The 22,684-nt window shown below is 38.1% G+C and overlaps 1 protein-coding gene across 4 annotated transcripts in view; it reads left to right on the top strand.

The window, feature by feature from the left end:
• The window catches only part of CFAP43 (cilia and flagella associated protein 43), a 132,270-nt gene that overhangs the window by 25,251 nt on the left and 84,335 nt on the right, over window positions 1-22,684 (top strand). For all 4 annotated transcript variants that reach the window (XM_086680800.1, XM_086680798.1, XM_086680799.1 and 1 more), the window contains exons 6-8: window positions 4,401-4,560; window positions 15,664-15,731; window positions 17,699-17,830. In XM_086680800.1, coding sequence (XP_086536926.1) covers window positions 4,401-4,560; window positions 15,664-15,731; window positions 17,699-17,830 — 360 coding nt within the window. The remainder of the gene's footprint in view (window positions 1-4,400; window positions 4,561-15,663; window positions 15,732-17,698; window positions 17,831-22,684) is intronic.

The following is a 22,684-nucleotide window of genomic DNA, read 5'->3' as shown; positions in this document are numbered from 1 at the left end:
AATCTTAAGCAGGCTGTGCGGTCTCAGCACAGAGCCCAATATGGTACTTGAACCCACGAAACATGAGATCATAACCTGAGCTGAAATCAAGAGTTGGACATTTAACAAACTGAGCCACCCAGGTGCTCCTAAAGTTACACATTTTAAAATCACACAGGGAATATTAATAAAGCATGTACTTTACATTTATATTGGAAATTAAGCTTTCCAATATTTACTTTTTCATCTTATAGATAAGTAAGGTGAGAAAAATGGCTAAAACATTGATTAATGTCTATACAATGAGTGGAAGCATAACCAAAAATAGATCTCAAATGTCTTGATTCTTTTCCTTTGTTTGAATGACATTTCTTGTGACTTGGGTATCAACCAATGGCAAAGAAATCAGTAATGAATTGATCTGTATAAGAGGAGTCTTAAAAATTGATAAGCTATGAACTTTTGCAAAATTACAAACATTAAATACTACCGTTATGTCTCTTGTAGCCAACATTATAGGCCTGCCTCACATTACACAACCTATTTAAGGCATGAGAAACAGTATCTAGCAGTACCATGGGGGAAAATCAAAGGCAGATGTTATCTGGGCAGAAACTGGATCCAAGATAATGAATTTAATCTCAAGTGTCCAGTTTTCTTTTTCCATCTACCTTAAAAACAATAGAAGTAAGTAAATAGGAATTCCTTTTATAAACTCAAGTATTCTGAAACATATTTGGATGCTTACATTTTCTTTTTTCTTTTTTAATTTTTTTTAATGTTAATTTTTGAGAGAGACAGAGAGCACACAAGCAGGGGAGGGGCAGAGAGAGAGGGAAACACAGAATCTGAAGCAGGCTCCAGGCCCTTAGCTGTCAGCACAGAGCCCGACATAGGGCTCGAACCCACGAAACGTGAGATCATGACCTGTGCCGAAGTCAGAGGCTTAACCGACTGAGCCACCCAGGCACCCCAGATGCTTACATTTTCTAAAGCAATATTGAGTTAGACTCAAAATTTTCATGTTCGGTCTTCAAGTGACCAAAATTTTTGATTTGTGATTCCAGAGAGCTGAACAATGGGGTGGCATTATCAACAAATATTTTTAAACACTATTTTCTTTTAAAATTTCAGAATTTTTAGAATTTAAAATTATTGCTTCTGATCACATAATCCATATAATATCACATTCATTTTTCAATGGCACAGAACATATTTATTGATGAAGAGAGTAATAGAAAGACAAGCCCAGGTTTATCTTAAAGTAAGAAAAGCCACACACAATACTAGTTTAACATATTAAGGCCAGAAAACTCCAAGTTGTAATCCTCACTTACCGTTGCATACCCATAGATTCACTGATGTGAGAACTAGATATGTGTGGGGTTTTTTAAAGGTTTTTCAGCCCATTGCCATACCAGGTAAGAGTCTGTCCCTTTGTAATATATAGCCTAAGGTTAGATGTCATCAAGACAACCCAAGAAACTTTTAAATAATCGTGATTAAATAATGGCATTCAGTGAGTAACTCTTCCCTAGGAGTCAAATCTCAATTAGACACCACAAATGTGTCACTAATCAGCAGCAGTTTAATCCTTTTGAGTGGTTTTGCCCCCCTTTTTGGCCCATAGGGTGGCCAGATTATTAATCCAGTATTTATTTTTAACAATCCAAGGCTATGAGGGCATGAAATAGATCAATCATTGACCAAAGTCAATATATCCTTATACCCTGATATATTGATTTTGGTCAATGATTGATTTATATATGCTTATACTCTGATATATTGACTTTGGTCAATGATTGATCTATTTCATGCCCACCATTTGCAGCAACGTGGAGGGAACTGGAGGGTATTATGCTAAGTGAAATAAGTCAGTCAGAGAAAGACAGATACCACATGTTTTCACTCATATGTGGATCTTCAGAAACTTAACAGAAGACCATGGGGGAGGGCAAGGAGAAAAAAAAGTTACAGAGAGGGAGGGAGGCAAGCCATAAGAGACTCCTGGATACTGAGAACAAACAGGTTTGATGGGGGGTGGGGGAGAGGGGAAAATGGGTGATGAGCATTGAGGAGGGCACTTGTTGGGATGAGCACTGGGTGCGGTATGGAAACCAATTTGACAATAAATTATATTAAAAAATATATTTCCTTTTAAAAAATTATCATGGTGACTGCTGCTATGTAAGATTTTTGCCTTAGTCATCAAGGTCCATTCCAAATGATAACTCTTTCTCCATACTTTGTTCGCTCCACCAAAAAGAACCAATTGCTTTCTCATCAACACTCCCGTGATATTTAAACATTCCTCTGCTATAACCTATCATGTTTTCTGATTTGATATTTGTTAATACTTCTTCCCTCACCTAAGTGATCATCCTGTTGAGAAGAGAGATCCCTTAGGACTTGGCACAATGCCTGGTGTATCAGCAACATCCAATAAATGTTTAAATACAAGTTATGTAACAAATTTATGTCTGTTAAGAATCTAGTAGAAATACTTTGACAGCGGTATACCTGCTTTACCTTGGACCTACAAATCATTCCTAAATTAAAAGAACAGTATATACTACATTGTTCAAGTAATTGAGTATTTATTAGAAAGGTAGCTTGTATATATTGAGGAGTTTCTAATGAAAAAATTACTGTTGAATAGGTTTGCAGTATTCCCCAACTGTAGAACCTATTCCAACTTCTGCTTTATGTTTATCCACAGCACTTGTCAACATATAATATTCTATATGGTTAACTTCTTAGCTTATTTTTATTCTGTTTCCCTTCACCAGGACATAAGCCCCATGAGGGCAGAGATTTTTGTGTGTGTGTGTCTGTTTTGTTCACTGCTACATCCCTGTGCCTAGAACAGTACCTGGAATGTAGTAAGTGTTTAATAAATATTTTTTAGATGAATTAAAAAGTGAATGAAAGAATGAAATAAACATGGAGGTCTCAAAGTATTCAAAAATTCTGTTAATTTGGTCAATAGCTTATTAATATTTTTTTCTGTTCCAATGGGTGTAAGGATCCTAAAGATAACAAAAACATTACTTTCTAGCTAATGCAATTCTAAACAGTGCTATAGTATAACCAAAAGCTCAGACAGTAATAACTAAGTAAGTAAACTAGTATATTTGATTTGTTTAACTAGAAAGGAAGCAGTCCTGTGTTATGTATTCTGAATTCATAGTTTTAATCAGTGCTGTGGGGCATATGCCCAAAATAGCTGCCACAGCTGCCTTGACCTCCAGGAAGGAAAGCAGGGAGGCCTTCACTTATGAGGAGACCTGCTCTGTGCTGACAGAAGAGCGTGTCCCCTGTGGAACATGAGTATTTAAAGCTGCAGGGGCCATATTACTGAGGTATTACCATCTAAGGCAGAGATCAACAAACTGTGGCCAGTTTTTATATGGCCCCAAGCTAAGAATGGTTTTTGCATTTTTTATTGGGGTGTTTAAAAAAAAATAAAAGGGATATGTGACAGAGACCTCTGTGGTCCACAAAGCCTAAAATATTCACTACCTGGTCCTTTACAGGAAAAGTTTGCCTTAGATCCTTGGTCCATATTGTTCTTACTTCCCAAAGCCAGCTTTTAGGCACATTCCATAGATGTTGTGTCTTTCTCTTTGAGTTTTTCATGGTATCAAAATCACATAGGATGTTTCATGAACCAAATTAGGCCACCAAAATCAGGCACGTGTCCTCTTTTCATTTCCTAAAAACTATGCCAGAGGATCTGGGTCAACTTCTCCATAACCACTCAAGGAAAATCATATCTGTGCCCCCTGCAGAATCAGGAGGGTGAAATGATGACAAAAGTTTTCCTCAGAAAGGGTGATTTTAGCTAGACAACGTCTTTCTTAGATTCGAGATAGCAAAAAAGTCTACCAAGAAGCAGTGTAGGAGTTATTACTTAAAATTTTCATGAAACCCTGTGACACTAGAACTCCAAATATGCTGGCAAGACCATCTTATATATTCTTAGTGAATTAAAATATAGAATGATAAGTGGAGCAAGGAATGGTAAGTTCACTTAGCTCTTGGCAAACAGGACCAATGAATTGAAAGGATATAAGTCCATATTCATTTGTTTCTTTCTGGAAGTTATTCTGTTGGGTATTTCTCTGGCTCTTAAGCCATGAATGTTGTCTCTCTCTCTCTCTCTTTTTTAATGTTTATTTATTTTTGAGAGAGAGAAAGAGAGACAGAGTGCAAGTGGGGGAGGGGCAGAGAGAGAGGGAGACACAGAATCCATAGCAGGCTCCAGGCTCTGAGCTGTCAGCACAGAGCCAGATGAGGGTCTCCGACTCACAGACTGCTAGATCATGACCTCAGCTCAAGTCCGCCGCTTAACTGAATGAGCCACCTGGTACCACAGCCATAAATGTTGTTAACACAAGGTTTCTAATCTTTTCCTAAAGCCTAAAGACGATCTGTATCCTTTGCTTCACCCAACTATGCATTGCTGGACTCCAACAAATGACCTATACATTGGCTGTGAAGAGGGTCATCTTTTAATGGTTAATGCAGAAACCTTGAAGGTGACCATACTTAATAAGATAGAAGATACGACATCAAGGGGTGAGAAACTACTTTGTTTCATTATTCCCAGACATGTAGCCACTGGTGATGGTTTTACACTTGAAATTGGATGTTTGTTCCTTATTTTTCTCTTGCTTGGAGACCTCTTTGATTCTTTCTTTTCCTTTATCCCATAGTTAATTACCAAGTCCTGTGCATGTTCCTTCTAGCTAGTGTTCTATGCTCTGGGCATTCTGCTGCACTCTATGTGTATATTTCATGTAATCCTCAAAACAACTTTATAAAGAGATACATTTTCATCTCCATGAGAAAGATGAAAAAAACGTAAGCATTGAGAGGTTAAGGAAAATTCCCAAATTCACATAACTGGTAAACTGTGGAACTAATACCTGAACACAAGCAATAAGACTTCGGAGTCCATTGGGGCACCTGGGTGGCTCAGCTGGTTAAGTGTCTAACTCTTTTTTTTTTTTTTAAGCTTATTTATTTTGAGAGAAAGAGAGAGTGCATGAGCAGGGTAGGGGCAGAGGGAGAGGGAGAGAGAGAGAATCCCAAGTAGGCTCCACACTGTTAGCACAGAGCCCGACATGGGGCTCAAATTCAGGAACCATGAGATCATGACCTGAGCCAAAACCAAGATTCAGACACTTAACCGACTGAGACACCTAGGCACCCCAAGCGTCCAACACATGATCTCAGCTCAGGTCTTCATCTCAGGGTCATGAAATCAAGCCCCACATTGGGCTCTGCACTGGACATGAAGCCTACTTAAAAGAACTTCAGAGTCCAAGTTATTTTATTTTATTATTTTTTAAATTTAAATCCAAGTTAGTTATCATTTAGTGTAATAATGACTTCAGGAATAGACTTTAGTGATTCATCACTTACATATAACACCCAGTGCGCATCCCAACAAGTGCCCTCCTTAATGCCCCTTGCCCATTTAACCCATATCCCCACCCAACACCCCACCAGCAACCCTCAGTTTGTTCTCTGTATTTAAGAGTCTCTTATGGTTTGTATCCCTCTCTGTTTTTATATTATTTTTGCTTCCCTTCCCTTATGTTCATCTGTTTTGTATCTTAAATTCCACACGAGTGAAATCATATGATATTTGTCTTTCTCTGACTGACTTATGCCACTTAGTATAATACACTCTAGTTCCATCCTTGTTGTTACAAATTGTAAGATTTCATTCTTTTTTATTGCCAAGCAATATTCCATTGTATATATATATACCACATCTTCTTAATCCATTCATCCTTCAATGGACATTTGGGCTCTTTCCATATTTTGGCTATTCTCGATAGTGCTCCTATAAACATTGGGGTGCATGTGTCCCTTTGAATCAGCACAACTGTATCCTTTGGATAGATACCTAGTAGTGCAATTGCTGAGCCATAGGGTAGTTCTATTTTTAATTTTTTGAAGAACCTCCATACTGTTTTCCAGAGTGGCTGCACTGGAGTATATTCCCACCAGGAGTACAAAAGCATTCTTTCTCCACATCCTCACCAACATCTGTTAATTTTAGCCATTCTGAGAGGTGTGAGGTGGTATCTCGTTGTGGGTTTGATTTCTGTTTCCCTGTTGATGAGTGATATTGAGCATCTTTTCATGTGTCTGTTAGCTATCTGGGTGTCGTCTTTGGAGAAATGTCTATTCATGTCTTTTGGCCATTTCTTCCCTGGATTATTTGGTTTTTGGGGTGTTGAGTTTGATAAGTTCTTTATAGATTTTGTATACTAACTCTTTATCTGATATGTCATTTGCAAATATCTTTTCCCATTCTGTCAGTTGCCTTTTAGTTTTGCTGATTTTTTCCTTCACTTTTTATCTTGATGAGGTCCCAATAGTCCATTTTTGCTTTTGTTTACCTAGCCTCTGGAGATATGTCAAGTAAGAAGTTGCTGCGGCCAGGATCAAAGAGGTTTTTGCCTGTTTTTTCCTCGAGGATTTTGATGGCTTCCTGTATTACATTTAGGTCTTTTATCTGTTTCGAGGGTTTTTTTTTGTATATGGTATAAGAAAGTGGTTCAGGTTCATTTTTCTGTGTGCTGCTGTCCAGTTTTCCCAGCACCATTTGCTGAAGAGACTGTCTTTTTTTCCACTGGATATTCTTTCCTGCTTTGTCAAAGATAAATTGGCCATACATTTGTGGGTCCATTTCTGAGTTCTCTATTCTGTTCCATTGATCTATGTGTCTGTTTTTGTGCCAGTACCATACTATCTTGATGATTATAGCTTTGTAATACAGCTTGAAGTCCGGAATTGTGATACCTCCAGGTTTGGTTTTGTTTTTCAGGATTGCTTTGGCTATTTGGGATTTTTTCTGGTTCCATACAAATTTAGGATTGTTTGTTCCAGCCCTGTGAAGAATGCTGACATTATTTTGATAGGGAATGCCAGAGTTCAAGTTATTAGCTACTATGCTATATCCTTTCCCATACATATGCCTATTTTGTTTAATCAACAAATTATGCCCTTTCCTGCCCTCCACCCCTTTCAAGGCCTTTTTCCACAATGACCTCTTTTAAGTTCAACTGCCATCTTGAAAATTATCTTGTGTTCCTTGATTAGAATTTCTAAGAGAATTGGACTTATTTTCCTTAGATCTGATGTCCATTCCTGGTCCCATCAGCTGTGGCCAGGGTTGCTCTTAGTCACAGAAGCTAATGTCCACTCATTAGCTAGGTATAGACCTTTTGGGTCTAGGAGCTAGGTATAGACCTTTTGAGAAGGGAGACTGGTCATTGCGAGCTCCCCACTTTGTGCAATGCACTCTCCATTCCACTTATTCCACTCTCCATTCCTCTTGTTATTTCACTTCTTGATTTCTGCAGCAACCTTAGGACTGACTTCATTGGCCTTAATCTACACTAACCCAAAGCAGGCATCTCATCCTTGCCAAACTGTCCTTCTTGAAGACCATTTCAATTTTTTTTTAACGTTTATTTATTTTTAAGACAGAGACAGAGCATGAACAGGGGAGGGGCAGAGAGAGAGGGAGACACAGAATCTGAAACAGGCTCCAGGCTCTGAGCTGTCAGCACAGAGCCCAACGCGGGGCTTGAACTCACGGACCGTGAGATCATGACCTGAGCTGAAGTCGGACGCTTAACCGACTGAGCCACCCAGGCGCCCCCTTGAAGACCATTTCAACATGCAATTCAGTGACTGCTTTGCCTTGATTCTACACTCTCTCTAATCTGATCCTACCTGCTCTATTTATATTGTTTCCTTCTACTCCCCAGGTTGAGTTTTCTGATCTAGCCAGTAATTTCTTCCTGTCTTTTCACAGACATGCCTCCTAGCTCACCCTCTTGCCAATTTACTCTCTGAAATCTTGAGTTCCCAGCTCGATACCACCACCTACAGCAAGTTTCCCCTAGGACAGTGCCCCTTATCTACTCTTACTCCCATTCCCTGGCTTAGACTTCATTGAAGCCATTAGGTTTGACTTTCCTGCCCCAACCCTGGCTTCCTTTCACTGTCACCTGTACCCTCCAGGCTAAGTTCTCTTTAACCTTGCCTCCACAATGCCATCCTATAGCTCTCTACAAAGTGAACCCCTTTTGTGGCCTGCCTTCCCAGTTCCAGCTTCTCCCACATAAGCCTTGGAGAAGTTCTCATCATTCCTGTGCTGCCTCTAAATTCTGCCTGCTGGCATTTGTAGTTATCTTTGTCTAAGATGCCCTTCTCTTCCTGGTCTACCTGATGAGGTCATCCTCAGTGGATCCTTCCCTGTCTTCACCCCAACCTTAGGGTGAAATTCAGTGATCCTGTATGGGATTCATTGAGACTTGCTCTCTTGGTAGAGCCTCATCCTGTGCTTTCACAGTGTCCCATGTTCATGTCTGTGTTTCCCACTAGACATCAATTCTTTGAAGTCAAGAACTGTGTTTTACTCATCCTTTGGCTCCAGAGTTAAATCCCAGAGATTGCTACAGATTAGCACCTATATGTTTTTTTAAAACAAATTCTTTTTTTTAATTTAATTTCTTATTTTTTAAATTTATATCTAAATTAGTTAGCATATAGTACAACAATGATTTCAGTAGATTCCTTAGTGCCTCTTACCCATTTAGCCCATACCCCCTCCCACCCCTCCAGTAACCCTCAGTTTGTTCTCCATATTTATGAGTCTTTTATGTTTTGTCCCCCTCCCTGTTTTTATATTATTTTTGTTTCCCTTCCCTTATGTTCATCTGTTTTGTCTCTTAAAGTCCTCATATGAGTGAAGTCGTATGATATTTGTCTTTCTCTGACTAATTTCACTTAGCATAATAACCTCCAGTTCCATCCACGTAGTTGCAAAGGGCAAGATTTCACTCTTTCTGATTGCCGAGTAGTACTCCATTGTATATATATACCACATTTTCTTTCATCCATCATCCACCATTCATCCATCAATGGACATTTGGACTCTTTCCATACTTTGGCTATTGTTGATAGTGCTCCTGTAAACATTGGGGTGCATGTTCCCCTTTGAAACATTTTACCTGTATCCCTTGGATAAATACCTAGTAGTGAAATTGCTGGGTTGTAGAGTAGTTCTGTTTTTAATTTTTTGAGGAACCTGCATACTGTTTTCCAAAGTGGCTACACCAGCTTGCATTCCCACCAACAATGCAAAAGAGATCCTCTTTCTCCACATCCTCGCCAACATCTGTTGTTGCCTGAGTTGTTCATGTTAGCCATTCTGACAGGTGTGAGGTGGTATCTCATTGTGGTTTTGGTTTGTATTTCCCTGATGATGAGTGATGAGCATTTTTCATGTGTCGGTTGGCCATCTGGATGTCTTCTTTGGAGAAGTGTCTATTCATGTCTTTTGCCCATTTCTTCACTGGATTATTTGTTTTTTGGGTGTTGAGTCTGATAAGTTCTTTATAGATTTTGGATACTAACTCTTTATCTGATATGTCGTTTGCAAATTCTTTCTCCCATTCTGTTGGTTGCCTTTTAGTTTTGCTGATTGTTTCCTTCACTGTGCAGAAGCTTTCTATTTTGATGAGGTCCCAGTAGTTCATTTTTGCTTTTGTTTACCTTGCCTCTGGAGACGTGTTGAGTAAGAAGTTGCTGCGGCTAAGATCAAAGAGGTTTTTGCCTGTTTTCTCCTCGAGGATTTTGATGGCTTCCTGTCTGACATTTAGGTCTTTTTGAATTTATTTTTGTGTATGATATAAGAAAGTGGTCCAGGTTCATTCTTCTGTATGTCGCTGTCCAGTTTTCCCAGCACCACTTGCTGAAGAAACTGTCTTTATTCCATTGGATATTCTTTCCTGCTTTGTCAAAGATTAGTTGGCCATACATTTGTGGGTCTATTTCTGGGTTCTCTATTCTGTTCCATTGATCTGAGTGTCTGTTTTTGTGCCAGTACCATACTATCCTGATGATTACAGCTTTGTAGTATAACTTGAAGTCTGGGATTGTGATGCCTCCTGCTTTGGTTTTCTTTATCAAGATTGCTTTGGCTATTCGGGGTATTTTCTGGTTCCATGCAAATTTTGGGATTATTTGTTCTAGCTCTGTGAAGAATGCTGGTGTTATTTTGATAGGGATTGCATTGAATATGTAGATTGCTTTAGGTAGTATCGACATTTTAACAATATTTGTTCTTCCTATCCAGGAGCATGGAATCTTTTTCCTTTTTTTTTTTTTTTTTTTTGTGTTTTCTTCAATTTCTTTCATAAGCTTTCTATAGTTTTCAGTGTATACATGTTTCACCTCTTTGGTTAGATTTACTCCCAGGTATTTTATGGTTTTTTGTGCCACTGTAAATGGGATCAATTCCTTTATTTCTCTTTCTGTCGCTTCATTGTTGGTGTATAGGAATGCAACTGATTTCTGTGCATTGATTTTATATCCTGAAACTTTGCTGAGTTCATAAATCAATTCTAGCAGTTTTGGGGTAGAATATTTTGGGTTTTCCATATAGAGTATCATGTCATCTATAAAGAGTAAATGTTTGACCTCCTCCTGGCATCCTCCTCTTGGATGCCTTTTATTTCTTTGTGTTGTCTGATTGCAGAGGCTAAGACTACAATACTATGTTGAATAACAGTGGCAAGAGTGGACATCCCTGTCTTGTTCCTGACCTTAGGGGGAAAGCTCTCAGTTTTTCTCCGTTGAGGATGATATTGGCATTGGGTCATTCATATATGGCTTTTATGATCTTGAGTATGCTCCTTCTATCCCTACTTTCTTGAGGGTTTTTATCAAGAAAGGATGCTGTATTTTGTCAAATGCTTTCTCTGCATCTATTGAGAGGATCATATGGTTCTTGTCCTTTCTTTCATTGATGTGATGAATCACGTTAATTGTTTTGCAGATATTGAACCAGCCCTGCATCCCAGGTATAAATCCCACTTGGTCATGGTGAATAATTCTTTTAATGTATTGTTGGATACGGTTGGCTAATATCTTGTTGAGAATTTTTGCATGCATGTTCATCAGGGAAATAGGTCTATAGTTCTCCTTTTTAGTGGGGTCTGTGTCTGGTTTTGGAATCAAGGTAATGTTGGCTTCATAGAAAGAGTTTGGAAGTTTTCCTTCCGTTTCTATTTTTTGGAACAGCTTCAAAGGAATAGATGTTAACTCTTCCTTAGATGTTTGGTAGAATTCCCCTGGAAAGCCATCTGGCCCTGAACTCTTGTTTTTTGGGAGATTTTTTATTACTAATTTGATTTCCTTACTGGTTATGAGTCTGTTCAAATTTTCTCCTTCTTTCTGTTTCAGTTGTGGTAGTTTATGTGTTTCTAGGAATTTGTCCATTTCTTCCAGGTTGCCCATTTTATTGGTGTATAATTGCTCATACTATTCTCTTATTATTGTTTTTATTTCTGCTGTGTTGGTTGTGATCTTTCCTCTTTCATTCTTCATTTTATTTATTTGGGTCCTTTCCTTTTTCTTTTTGATCAAACTGACTAGTGGTTTATCAATTTTGTTAATTCTGTCAAAGAACCAGCTTCTGGTTTCATTGATCTGTTCTACTGTTTTTTTGGTTTCGATAGCATCAATTTCTGCTCTAATCTTTATTATTTCCTGACTTCTGCTGGCTTTGGGTTTTATTTGCTATTCTTTTTCCAGCTTCTTAAGGTATACGATTAGGTTGTGTATCTGAGATATTTCTTCCTTCTTTAGGAAGGCCTGGATTGCTATATACTTTCCTCTTATGACCGCCTTTGCTGCATCCTGGAGGTTTTGGGTTGTGATGTTATCATTTTAATTGGCTTCCATATACTTTTTAATTTCCTCTTTAACTTCTTGGTTAGCCCGTTCATTCTTTAGTATGATGTTCTTCTGTCTCCAAGTATGTGTTACCTTTCCAATTTTTTCTTGTGGTTGATTTTGAATTTCATAGCATTGTGGTCTGAAAATATGCACAGTATGGGGGCGCCTGGGTGGCGCAGTCGGTTAAGCGTCCGACTTCAGCCAGGTCACGATCTCGCGGTCCGTGAGTTCGAGCCCCGCGTCGGGCTCTGGGCGGATGGCTCAGAGCCTGGAGCCTGTTTCCGATTCTGTGTCTCCCTCTCTCTCTGCCCCTCCCCCGTTCATGCTCTGTCTCTCTCTGTCCCAAAAATAAATAAAAACGTTGGAAAAAAAAAATATGCACAGTATGATCTTGATCTTTTTGTACTTGCTTAGGGCTGATTTGTGTCCCAGTATATGGTCTATTCTGGAGAACGTTCCATGTGCACTGGAGAAGAATGCGTATTCTGCTGTTTTAGGATGAAATGTTCTGAATATATGTTAAATCCATCTGGTCCAGTGTGTCCTTCAAAGCCATTGTTTCCTTGTTGATTTTTTGATTAGACGATCTGTCCATTGCTCTGAGTGGGTGTTGAAGTCTCATACTCTTTTTTTTTTAATTTTTTTTTTTTAACGTTTATTTATTTTTGAGACAGAGTCAGAGCATGAACGGGGGAGGGTCAGAGAGAAGGAGTCACAGAATCTGAAACTGGCTCCAGACTCTGAGCTGTCAGCACAGAGCCCGACACGGGGCTTGAACTCACAGACCGCGAGATCATGACCTGAGCCGAAGTCGGCCGCTTAACCGACTGAGCCACCCAGGCGCCCCGAAGTCTCCTACTCTTATGGTATTACTATCGATGAGTTTCTTTGTGATTAATTGATTTATACATTTGGCGCATAAATGTTTACAAGTGTTATGTCTTCTTGGTGGATAGACCCCTTGATTATGATATAATGCCCTTCTGCATCTCTTGATACAGTCTTTATTTTAAAGTCTAGATTGTCTGATATAAGTATGGCTACTCTGGCTTTCTCTTGGTGACCATTAGCATGATAGATGGTTTCTCCATCCCCTTGTTTTCAATCTGAAGGTGTCTTTAGGTCTAAAGTGGGTCTCTTGTAAACAGCATGTAGATGGATCTTGTTTTCTTATCCATTCTCTTACCCTTTGTCTTTTGATTGGAGCATTCAGTCCATTGACATTTAGAGTGAGTACTGAAAGACATGAATTTATTGCCATTATGATGCTTGTAGAGTTGGAGTTTCTGGTGGTGTACTCTGGTCCTTTCTAATCTTTGTTGCTTATGGTATGTATGTATGTATGTATGTATTTATATTTTCATCTTTTCTCCCCTCAGAGAGTCTCCCTTAAAATTTCTTGCAGGGTTGGTTTGGTGGTCACAAACTCCTTTAATTTTTGTTTGTCTGGGAAACTTTTTATCTCTCCTTCTATTTTGAATGACAGCCTTGCTGGATAAAGAATTCTTGGTTGCATATTTTTCTGTTCAGCAAAATGAATATATCCTGCCACTCCTTTCTGGCTTGCCAAGTTTCTGTGGATAGGTCTACTGCAAACCTGCTCTGTCTTCCCTTGTATGTTAGGGACTTTTTTTCCCTTGCTGCTTTCATGATTCTCTCCTTGCCTGAGTATTTTGTGAATTTGACTATGATATGCCTTATTGATGGTCGGTTTTTGTTGAATCTAATGGGGGTCCTCTGTGCTTCCTGGATTTTGATGTCTCTGTCTTTCCCCAGGTTAGGAAAATTTTCTGCTATGATTTGTTCACATAACCCTTCTACCCCTGTTTCTCTCTCTTCCTCTTCTGGGACCCCTATGTTTCTGATGTTGTTACTTTTTAATGAGTCACTGATTTCTCTAATTCTTAAATCATGATCTTTTGCTTTAATGTCCCTTTTTTTTTCTGCTTCATTATTCTCCATAAGTTTGTCCTCTATATCACTGATTCTCTGTTCTGACTCATCCATCCTTCCTTCCATGGCATCCATCCGTGATTGCAGCTCAGTTATAGCATTTTTTATTTCATCCTGACTAGTTTTTACTTCTTTTATCTCCTCAGAAAAGGATTCTCATCTACTTTTGACTCCAACTAGTATTCTTATTATCATGATTCTAAATTCTGGTTTAGACATCTTGCTTGTATCTGTGTTGGTTAAATCCCTAGCTGTCATTTCTTTGTGCTTTTTGTTTTGGGGTGAATTCCTACTGAATTGTGTGGTTCAGGTTGTGCAGATTGTTGTGTTAATCCTCAAATCAGTTTTCTAGGTGTGCAGGATGGCTTAGTGTCAGTCTGGCTGTATTTCATGGATGCAAGACACACAAAAAACTTCCATGCTGTTCCACAATCTTGGCTCCTCCCTTTTAAAATGAACTCTAAAGCAACGTTCTTCATTTCCAAACTGTTGTCACATTTGTAATATATTATACAAAATTTAGGACTTAATCATGCGTAGTCTTGTATTGTTCACTATTTCCTTCTTCCATACTATTCCTAATAATTTTCATGGTATATTATAAATGCTTTCATATAAATATTTGCCTAGCCTCTACAATGTGTAAGATACCACACAAAGTGCCTCAGAGGTGACATAAGTGGCAAATATATGATTTTATAATATCTACCCTTAAAAGATTTCTATTTTATTGAAGAGAATTAAACAAGTAGACAATTACATCCAGGTAGACTAAGATAATTTCATTAAAGAGAAATTTCACCAATTGCTATGTGAATTCAAATGAGGGAAACAGGCCATGTTAAGTCATTTTGAAGGTGACATTTGAAATGGCCGTTGAAGTTTGGGTTGTCACAAGCAGAGATGAGGGTAGGTGGAGTTTCTGGCAATGGTATCTGATAGACAAGGAAAACTGGGGAAGGTTGTGATACAAGAAGTGGTCCAGTTTGTCTGAAGTATTGAGTGTTACACAGGGCTAGTGGGGAACAAACGGACATGTATACCATGTCTGACCTTGAATGTCCAGCTAAGGTGTTTCTACTTAATTGAGCTGACAGTGGGCAGACATCAAAAACTCCTGACTGGTGATGTACCCTAATTGGAATTGTGCATGGGAAGATTAGTTTAGCCATAATTCAGAAAAGGATAATCCTAGAAGGTGGCTCTAAGCATCAGGTACCTAGGCCAGGCCAGGAGTCATAAGAACCTCGGATCCAGGGGCACCTGGATTGGAAAAGAAGGAACTGTGGGGAGGTGAATAGTCTTTGAAGGAAAGGGCAGTATGCTTCTTAGCATCTGGCAAAATGCCAAGCATGTAACAGTAAAAAAGTAATTTGATGGGTGCTGTATGAGCTTTTGATCTTATAGTTGTCATGGTTTATCTACATAAAAGGTAATACACTTTTGTTATTCCCCCCCCCCCCCCGAGGGCAATATGTTATTAATAACATTTGTTCCTATAGAACATTTTTCTTTTTTACTTTCTTTTTATCCTTTTTTGTTTATTTACTGAGATATGAATTTACATACCATAAAATGTACAAACCTTAAGTATGCAGCTTGATAATAACTTAGGTTTCATTTTATTTGTTTTTTCCTGGCATCTTAAAATCTCTGACAACGCTTCCCTAAAATAAGAAAGTGCATTTGCTATATAATTCTGCAGTGTTAGTTACACAGACCTGATGATACAGAACTTTAAAAAAATTCCTGTGATTTACATTAGTAATCAATGCTGAGCATCTTTTATGATTCATTGCTTGGGAGGCATTATAGCACATATTCTGATAGAAAGCTGACTTTTGGTATGGATTACAAAGAAAGGACTAGTACTAGGAAAGAAAATGAAATTAATTGCTTTGTACTGCACTTTTAAATATGTATCACCTGTTTTACCTTGTTTTTCTTTGCCAAAAGAGGGATGTCATCTGATTAATCCAGTCACCATGGCGTATCAGAAGGGAGGCGTGCTGATTTCTGGAATTGTAATGTATTTTTTCTTCAAAATTAATTGCTTTGAAGAGTATATATAGCTTCCATTTGTTGCCACTTACTATTATGAGGCATAATTTGGGACAACAGGTTCTGTCTGATTATTAATTAAAATTATTCCCTTTTTGGATGCTTGCTATTATAAAACTTTTTATATGAAGAATGTTTTAAATATATATAAAAGTAGAACAGTATAATGAACTGCCATGTATCTAGACTATTGCAAATAATCAAAAATAGAGTTAAAAACTCCAAGTCCCCCAGAACACCTAATTAATATCTGTCACCCAACTTCATGCCTGTTTGTGCGCTTAACATCTTAGGTTGTCAGATACACGTGGAACCTTTTGTCTAAGCTTCAGCTTACCTTCTTGTGCATACCCAGTTAGCTTACATGTATCAGATTGTTATTGTTCATATTAGAGTTAGCATTAATGACCTACATTTACTTGGTGCTTATTTGGTGCCAGGCATCATGCTAAGTGCTTTCCTTGTATTATCTTACTGGTTTTTGTAATGACCCTATCAAGTAGGAACTATTGACATCCTCCTTATACAGAGGAAGGAGCCAAGCCTTACAGAGTTCACCAGCCAGTAAATGTGGTAGTTGAGGCTTGAACCCAGGTGTGTCAAACTCCAGAGTTTTTGCTATCATTTATTAGAGCACACAGTCTCAGTTAAGTATGAAAAAGGCTCAGACCACATTGCTTTTCTGTGGTATTGTAATTAGTGCTAAGGTTTGGAGCCAACCTACACTAAAGTCTCAGCTCTACTGGTTGATGTCCCAAGACCGCTGTTAGTTTTGTCTCTTCCATTGCCAGAGATCACATTTCCAGGACCCTGAGGGTAGTTAGGCAAGGATGTCAGGGTGAAAGATGTAGCTCCATCAATGAGAAGCAGTTTGGAGCTCATACACCTACACTCAGTTGATAATCACCCCACCAACCTTGCAACAGACTATTCCCACTCCCTCACCTCCTACATTTAGTCTGCATTTATAGCCTTTTCTGACTCTGTCCTTCTCAAGCCCATCCTTGGCATTTTTAAAAACCTAGTTTAGGGGTACCTGGCTGGCTCAGTTAGTAGAGCCTGTGACTCTTGATGTCAGGGTTGTGAGTTCAAGCCCCACATTGGGTAGAGAGATTATTTTTAAAATAAAATTTAAAAAAAAACCCACTAGTTTAAAAGAGTGGTGGGAGCATCTGCTCCATGAATTATGGAGAATGGTGATGAGTTTGGAGAAAACACCTTGCGTGTTTTATCCCCCAGGTCTCAAGTATCTGAATCCAGCCATCTCACCAATCCATTTATTTTAGTTATAGTGGGATCTAATCTAGAAATGATGAGTGAATTTGTCCAAAGCCTCTTCACTACTGTAAAAATAACTCAAATTCGTCTTGAGAATAGTTAAATTAACCTAAGTCTGTTTACAACCAACCAAGAACCCATTTTTACTGGGTACTAGCACTGTGAGAGGAACTCGAAAGAAGGATATAAAGGAAATAAACACCACATGCCCTACCTTTGAATCATTTAGGGGAGAAAAGAAATATGCATAATAGTGATTAAATAATTACATTAAGGCTAGTGTTCCTTGAAGTAAGGAGACTGCTAATAATAAGCCATATGATAAACTGCTTCATTTGCCCCACCTCCTGTATAATGAAGAATTTGGTAAAAAAGATAGATGCTAGAGGAGTTCAAAGAAAGGGGAGATCAGTAAAATTTTAGGTCACAAAACTTTGTGTCACAAAAGAAATAAAATTGACACTAGGCCAGGAAAGATGGTTAAAAGTTGCCTAAATAAAGAGGGCATTCTAGATAATGTAAACGTTGATGATGATTCCAAAATAAACTGTGGATGGTAGCCAATATGTTTTAGCTCATTTGACATGAAAAGTATACATGCATTGACTGAGGCTGATTTTCTGTGTTTATCTCATTGTTTTTTGGTGTCTAGGATGGCTTTGTGTATTCTTTTATTATTAAAGATTTACATTACAAAATAGAGGATTTTCTTCAGGTTGAAGAGCCTGTGGAACATATGATGTTTTCTCCAAGTTACCAAATGTTGCTGATTCAAACAGAGAAGGTATGCTAGATGGCATTTCTTGATGTATAATTTTCAAATACTGTTATTATTATTATCATTGCACTCCAAGACTGGCAAGCATAGTGCTGCATAGTGATACTCTACTAGTCGTGACCCCTTAGGTTACAAATGAAAAAATACCCAACTTAAAAGGCCTAAATACCAAAAGGTTTTTTTGTTGTTGTTGTTACTGTTCATTTGTTTGTTTTTGTACATGTAACTAAAAGGGCAAGCCCATGAATTCAGAGGCTCCCATGATGCTGCTGGCCTTGTTTTGTGGCCATATCTTGGCTCTGTTTCCTCTCTGCTGTCACCTTTTCCGTGCAGACTCTTTCCTGAGATGTCAAGGGGGCCTCCTGCAACTCCAGTTTATATTTCTACCTTCATGGTGACCCTAGTGGAAAGGCATCAGCTGGGAAAAAATGTCCTGGAATTTAGACTCATTGTACTTACTTGGGTCACCTCTCTACCCCTGTGGCAATTACTATGTCCAGGAGAATTCTAAGCTGTCATTGATCAGGCCTGTCACATGCCTACCCTTGAACCCTGGGTAGAGTCACTCCAACCAAACATGGATTGAGATTGGGGTCGTGGATGGTTCTGTAAGAGAAGGAGAGAAGTGGAGTAAATGCAGGATAAAACCAAATGTCTACCTCAATTATACTGTTAGAACGGCTCCTAATTAGTGGAATGACCCTCAATAGTCATGATTAGCAGCAGTTTATATTTTTAGGCAATGGCCTTAGATGTATTACAAAAAAAGATCAATGATTTTCTACCTAAAAGAAACCTAAATTTAAATATGGAAAGATTTCACTTTCTGGTAAATATCTGAAGTTAAAACAATTATGCTAACTATGTTTTCATAAATACAGTTTTAACAAATAAATGACAAACCTAAAATATCTATGGAGAACAGGAAGCAATAAAAGACATAACATAACAGGGGCGCCTTGGTGGCTCAGTCAGTTAAGCGTCTGACTTCAGCTCAGGTCATGATCTCACAGTTTGTGAGTTCGAGCCCCATGTCGGGCTCTGGGCTGACAGCTCAGAGCCTGGAGCCTGCTTCGGATTCTGTGTCTCCCTCTCTCTCTGCCTCTCCCCCACTTGTGCTCTGTCTGTCTCTCAAAAATAAATAAAATGTAAAAAAAAAAATTAAAAAAAAAGACATAACAGAAGAGAGAAAGACTGAAATAAAAATTCTAAAAGAGAAAAATACACTAACAAAGTAAAAATTAAATGGCTATGTCTCACAAAAGATTGGACATAGCCAAACAGAGAATTAATGAACTGGAAGACAGAGCAGAAGTTATCCAGAAGGTAGCTTAGAGATGCAAAAGGATAGGATATACAGAAGGGAGAGTAAGAGACATGAATGATACAGTGAAAAAAACTAACATATGCTTAATTGGAATCCCAGAGAGGAGAGAGAGGCAGAGACAATATTTAAAGAGATATTTAAAGAAAAGAGATTTTCTAGAACTGATTAAAGACATGAATTTACAGATTCAAGAGGACCAGTGAATCTCAAGCAGAATACATAAAAAGATATCCACACTTAGACTTAACAAAGTGAAATTCATGAAAACCAAAGGCAGAGAAAATCTTAAAAGCAATCAGAGAGAGAAACAGATTATTTCAAAGGAATTTCAATTAGACTAACAGCTGACTTCTCTGTGGCAATAATGTAAGTAAGGAATAGTGAAATGCTATCTTCCATATATAGCAAGGGTCAGCAAACTATTGCCCTGTAAGCCCAAACCAGCCTGCTGCTTGTTTTTATAAATCAAGTTTTATTGGAACACAGTGACACCCATTCATTTATGTATTATCTATGGCTGCTTTCACACTACAATGGTAGAATGAAGTCATTGTGAGAGATCACATGGCCTGCAAAGCCTAAGATATTTACTTTGTGTTCCTTTATAGAAAAAGTATGCTAACCCCTGATGTAGTGAAATGAGGTAACTACCACCCGGAATTCTACACCCAGTGAAAGTACTTTTCAGTACAGGGTTGAAGAAAAGCATTTTTAGACACTCCAAAACTGACTGTAAGCAGCAGACCATCACTAGAGAAAATTCTAAAGAATGTACTTCAAGTGGGAGGAAAATGATCCCAGATGGAAGTATTGTGTTATAAGAATGAATAGCAGTAAATGTGTAGAGAAATGTAAATGAACACTGCCTAACAGCAAAAATAATGTGAAGTTAGGTTTAGAAATAACATTGAATTAAAATCCTAGACAACAATAATGTAAACTGGAGGGGAAGGAGTAAATGGAATAAAGTGTTTCAATTTCATTGTTTACTTTCCCAGGCAGAAAGTAAGGTTTTAAGTAACCTTGTGGTGTTTATAAATTAGGTTTACATGTTGTAACTTCTTTTTTTTTTTTTTTTTTACATTTATTTATTTTTGATAGAGACAAAGCACAAGTCGGGGTGGGGGGAGACAGAGAGAGAAGGAGACACAGAATCTGAAGCAGGCTTCAGGCTGTGAGCTGTCAGCACAGAGCCTGATGCGGGGCTCAAACTCACGAACCGTGAGATCATGACCTGAGCCAAAGTCAGACGCTTAACCGACTGAGCCACCCCGGCGCCCATACATGTTGTAGCTTCTAAGGTAACCACAAAAGATCTGAAACAGTAGATGAAATTTCTACACTATAGATGGAGAAAGTGAAATACTTTTTTTAAAAGAGCAACCCAAAACAAGGTAAGAAAAGAGAAAAAGAAACAAGTAAGAAAGTAGAAAGCATAAATTAAAATGTAATATTTAAACTCATATATATTAGTAATTACAATAAAAGTAAAACAATAATTGATTTACTTAAAAGGCAAAGGTTACAATACCGAATTAAAAAAAAATACAAAACCCAATTATGCACTGTTTACAAGTGACACAGCTAAAGCATAAGCATACAGTGAGATTGAAAGTAAATAAAAGTTTTTTAGGGGCACCTGGGTGGCTCAGTCAGTTAAGCGTCTGACTTCAGCTCAGGTGGTGATCTCACAGTCTGTAAGTTCGAGCCCCACGTTGGGCTCTGTGCTGACAGCTCAGAGCCTGGAGCCTGCTTCAGATTCTGTATCTCCCTCTCTCTCTAACCCTCCCCTGCTCATGCTCTGTCTTTCTCTGTCTCAAAAATAAATAAAAACATTAAAAAAATTTAGAAAGTAAATAAAAGTTTTTAAAAATACAGTAACATTGAAAGTAAATTTAAAAATTAAAAGTAAGTAAAATTAAGACAGAAAAAGATCTAACATGCAAACATTAACAACAACAAAAAAGCCAGTGGTGATATATTTATTAGGCAAAAATCATTACTGAAGACAAATGGACTTATTTCAAGAATAGTAAAAGGTTAAATTCACCAGGAATACATAAACATTAAAAAAAAAAACATATGTACTAAATAAAATAGTCCCAAAATATATAAAGCAAAATGTGGCAAAATGACAAGGAGAAGCAAAGTCATAATCTCAATGGGACACCTTAATACACTTTTCTCAGTACAGGATAGAGTAAACTGTATCCCCAACATAGCAGCCAAAGTGAGAACAACTGTTCTGTTTACTCTTCAGAACCCTCCAGTGATTTCCCATGTTCTTCTGACTAAGAGCCAAAATCCTCACTGTGCTTTACAAGGCTCTTCATGATATGGGTTCTGTTCTCACTGGGCCTTGTCTCCCCCTGCTCTGCTTCTTGTTCATCCTGTTCCAGTCATGCTGGCAGTCATGCTGTTTTCTTTAACTCACAAGGCATGTTCCCCCTTCACGGTCTTTGCACTGGCTGTTCTCTCTGTTTGGAATGCTCTTCCCACAGAATGCACATGAATCCTTTTTTTCCTCATTTCCTTCAAGTCTTTTCTCTAAAGTTACCTCAATAAAGCCTTCCTTGGCTACTCAGTTGAAAATCCCACTCTCTTATCATGTCTTACCTTCTTTCCCTGCTTTATATTTTTGAGTCTTACAAGTACTGCTGTTTAACTTACAATATATCCTATTTAGATACCTTGTCTATTGTCTGAATGCCCCAGCAGAATGTAAGCTCCATGAGGGCAGGGAATTTTTGCCTGTTTTGTCCTCTGCTATCATCCCAGCATGCAGAGCCATGCCAGGCCAGTGTATCCATTCAATATTTGCTGAAGGAATGAATGAAAATTAAAATCAGTAAGTATCTATCAAATTTAGACTCTACAGAATTGTATTTTTTAGACCAACATGAATAGGAGTATTCATGTTTAACTCAAGGAAATGTGAAGAACTTGTCTTCAGTTGAAAGCCGATTTCTTATTGCTAGTTAAGTGGCTCTACCATATTACAGTTACTTGGCAGAGAGTCATAACTTACAGGATAGATTTTTTTTGAGAGGTGAATTTGGCAGCTGAGAACGATTAAGTCATAAAGTAACAGCTTCAGCCCCACCTCCACAATTTCCACAAAGGCTTATTTAAAAGTTTTTATCAGTGCCCACCACCGTCTAGTATGTGATTAAGACTTACTCGTTCGCCATAACAATTTTTCTGGTTTTCCACATTTCACAAATTTTTTGTATAAATATTTTTGAAGTCAGGAAGAAGTGTTATGTTTTATACCTTAAAAAACGAATGCTTGGAATTGGAGAAAAGAAGAAAGTCCTATTTGTTGATTATTTTAAATGACGTGTGAGTGAATGAATCAATCAATAAACAAATTAAGCATCTAGATTTTAAGCTCTTCAAGGTCAAGGCCTTATTGGAGTTGATCTCTAATTTCCCTTCACCTATTGCCACACAGTGCCTTGCTCATAGTAGGCATTTAATAAATAGTTGCTGAACTGCACACACAACAATTACATCATATTTCTTTTTCTTTT

The sequence above is a fragment of the Puma concolor genome, chromosome D2 (assembly GCF_028749965.1).
Source record: "Puma concolor isolate L17-30 chromosome D2, mPumCon1.1.hap2, whole genome shotgun sequence".
NCBI classification, from domain to species: Eukaryota; Metazoa; Chordata; class Mammalia; order Carnivora; family Felidae; genus Puma; species Puma concolor.
Note: the sequence above shows the minus strand (reverse complement) of the source record. Positions and strands in the feature narration are given on the sequence as shown.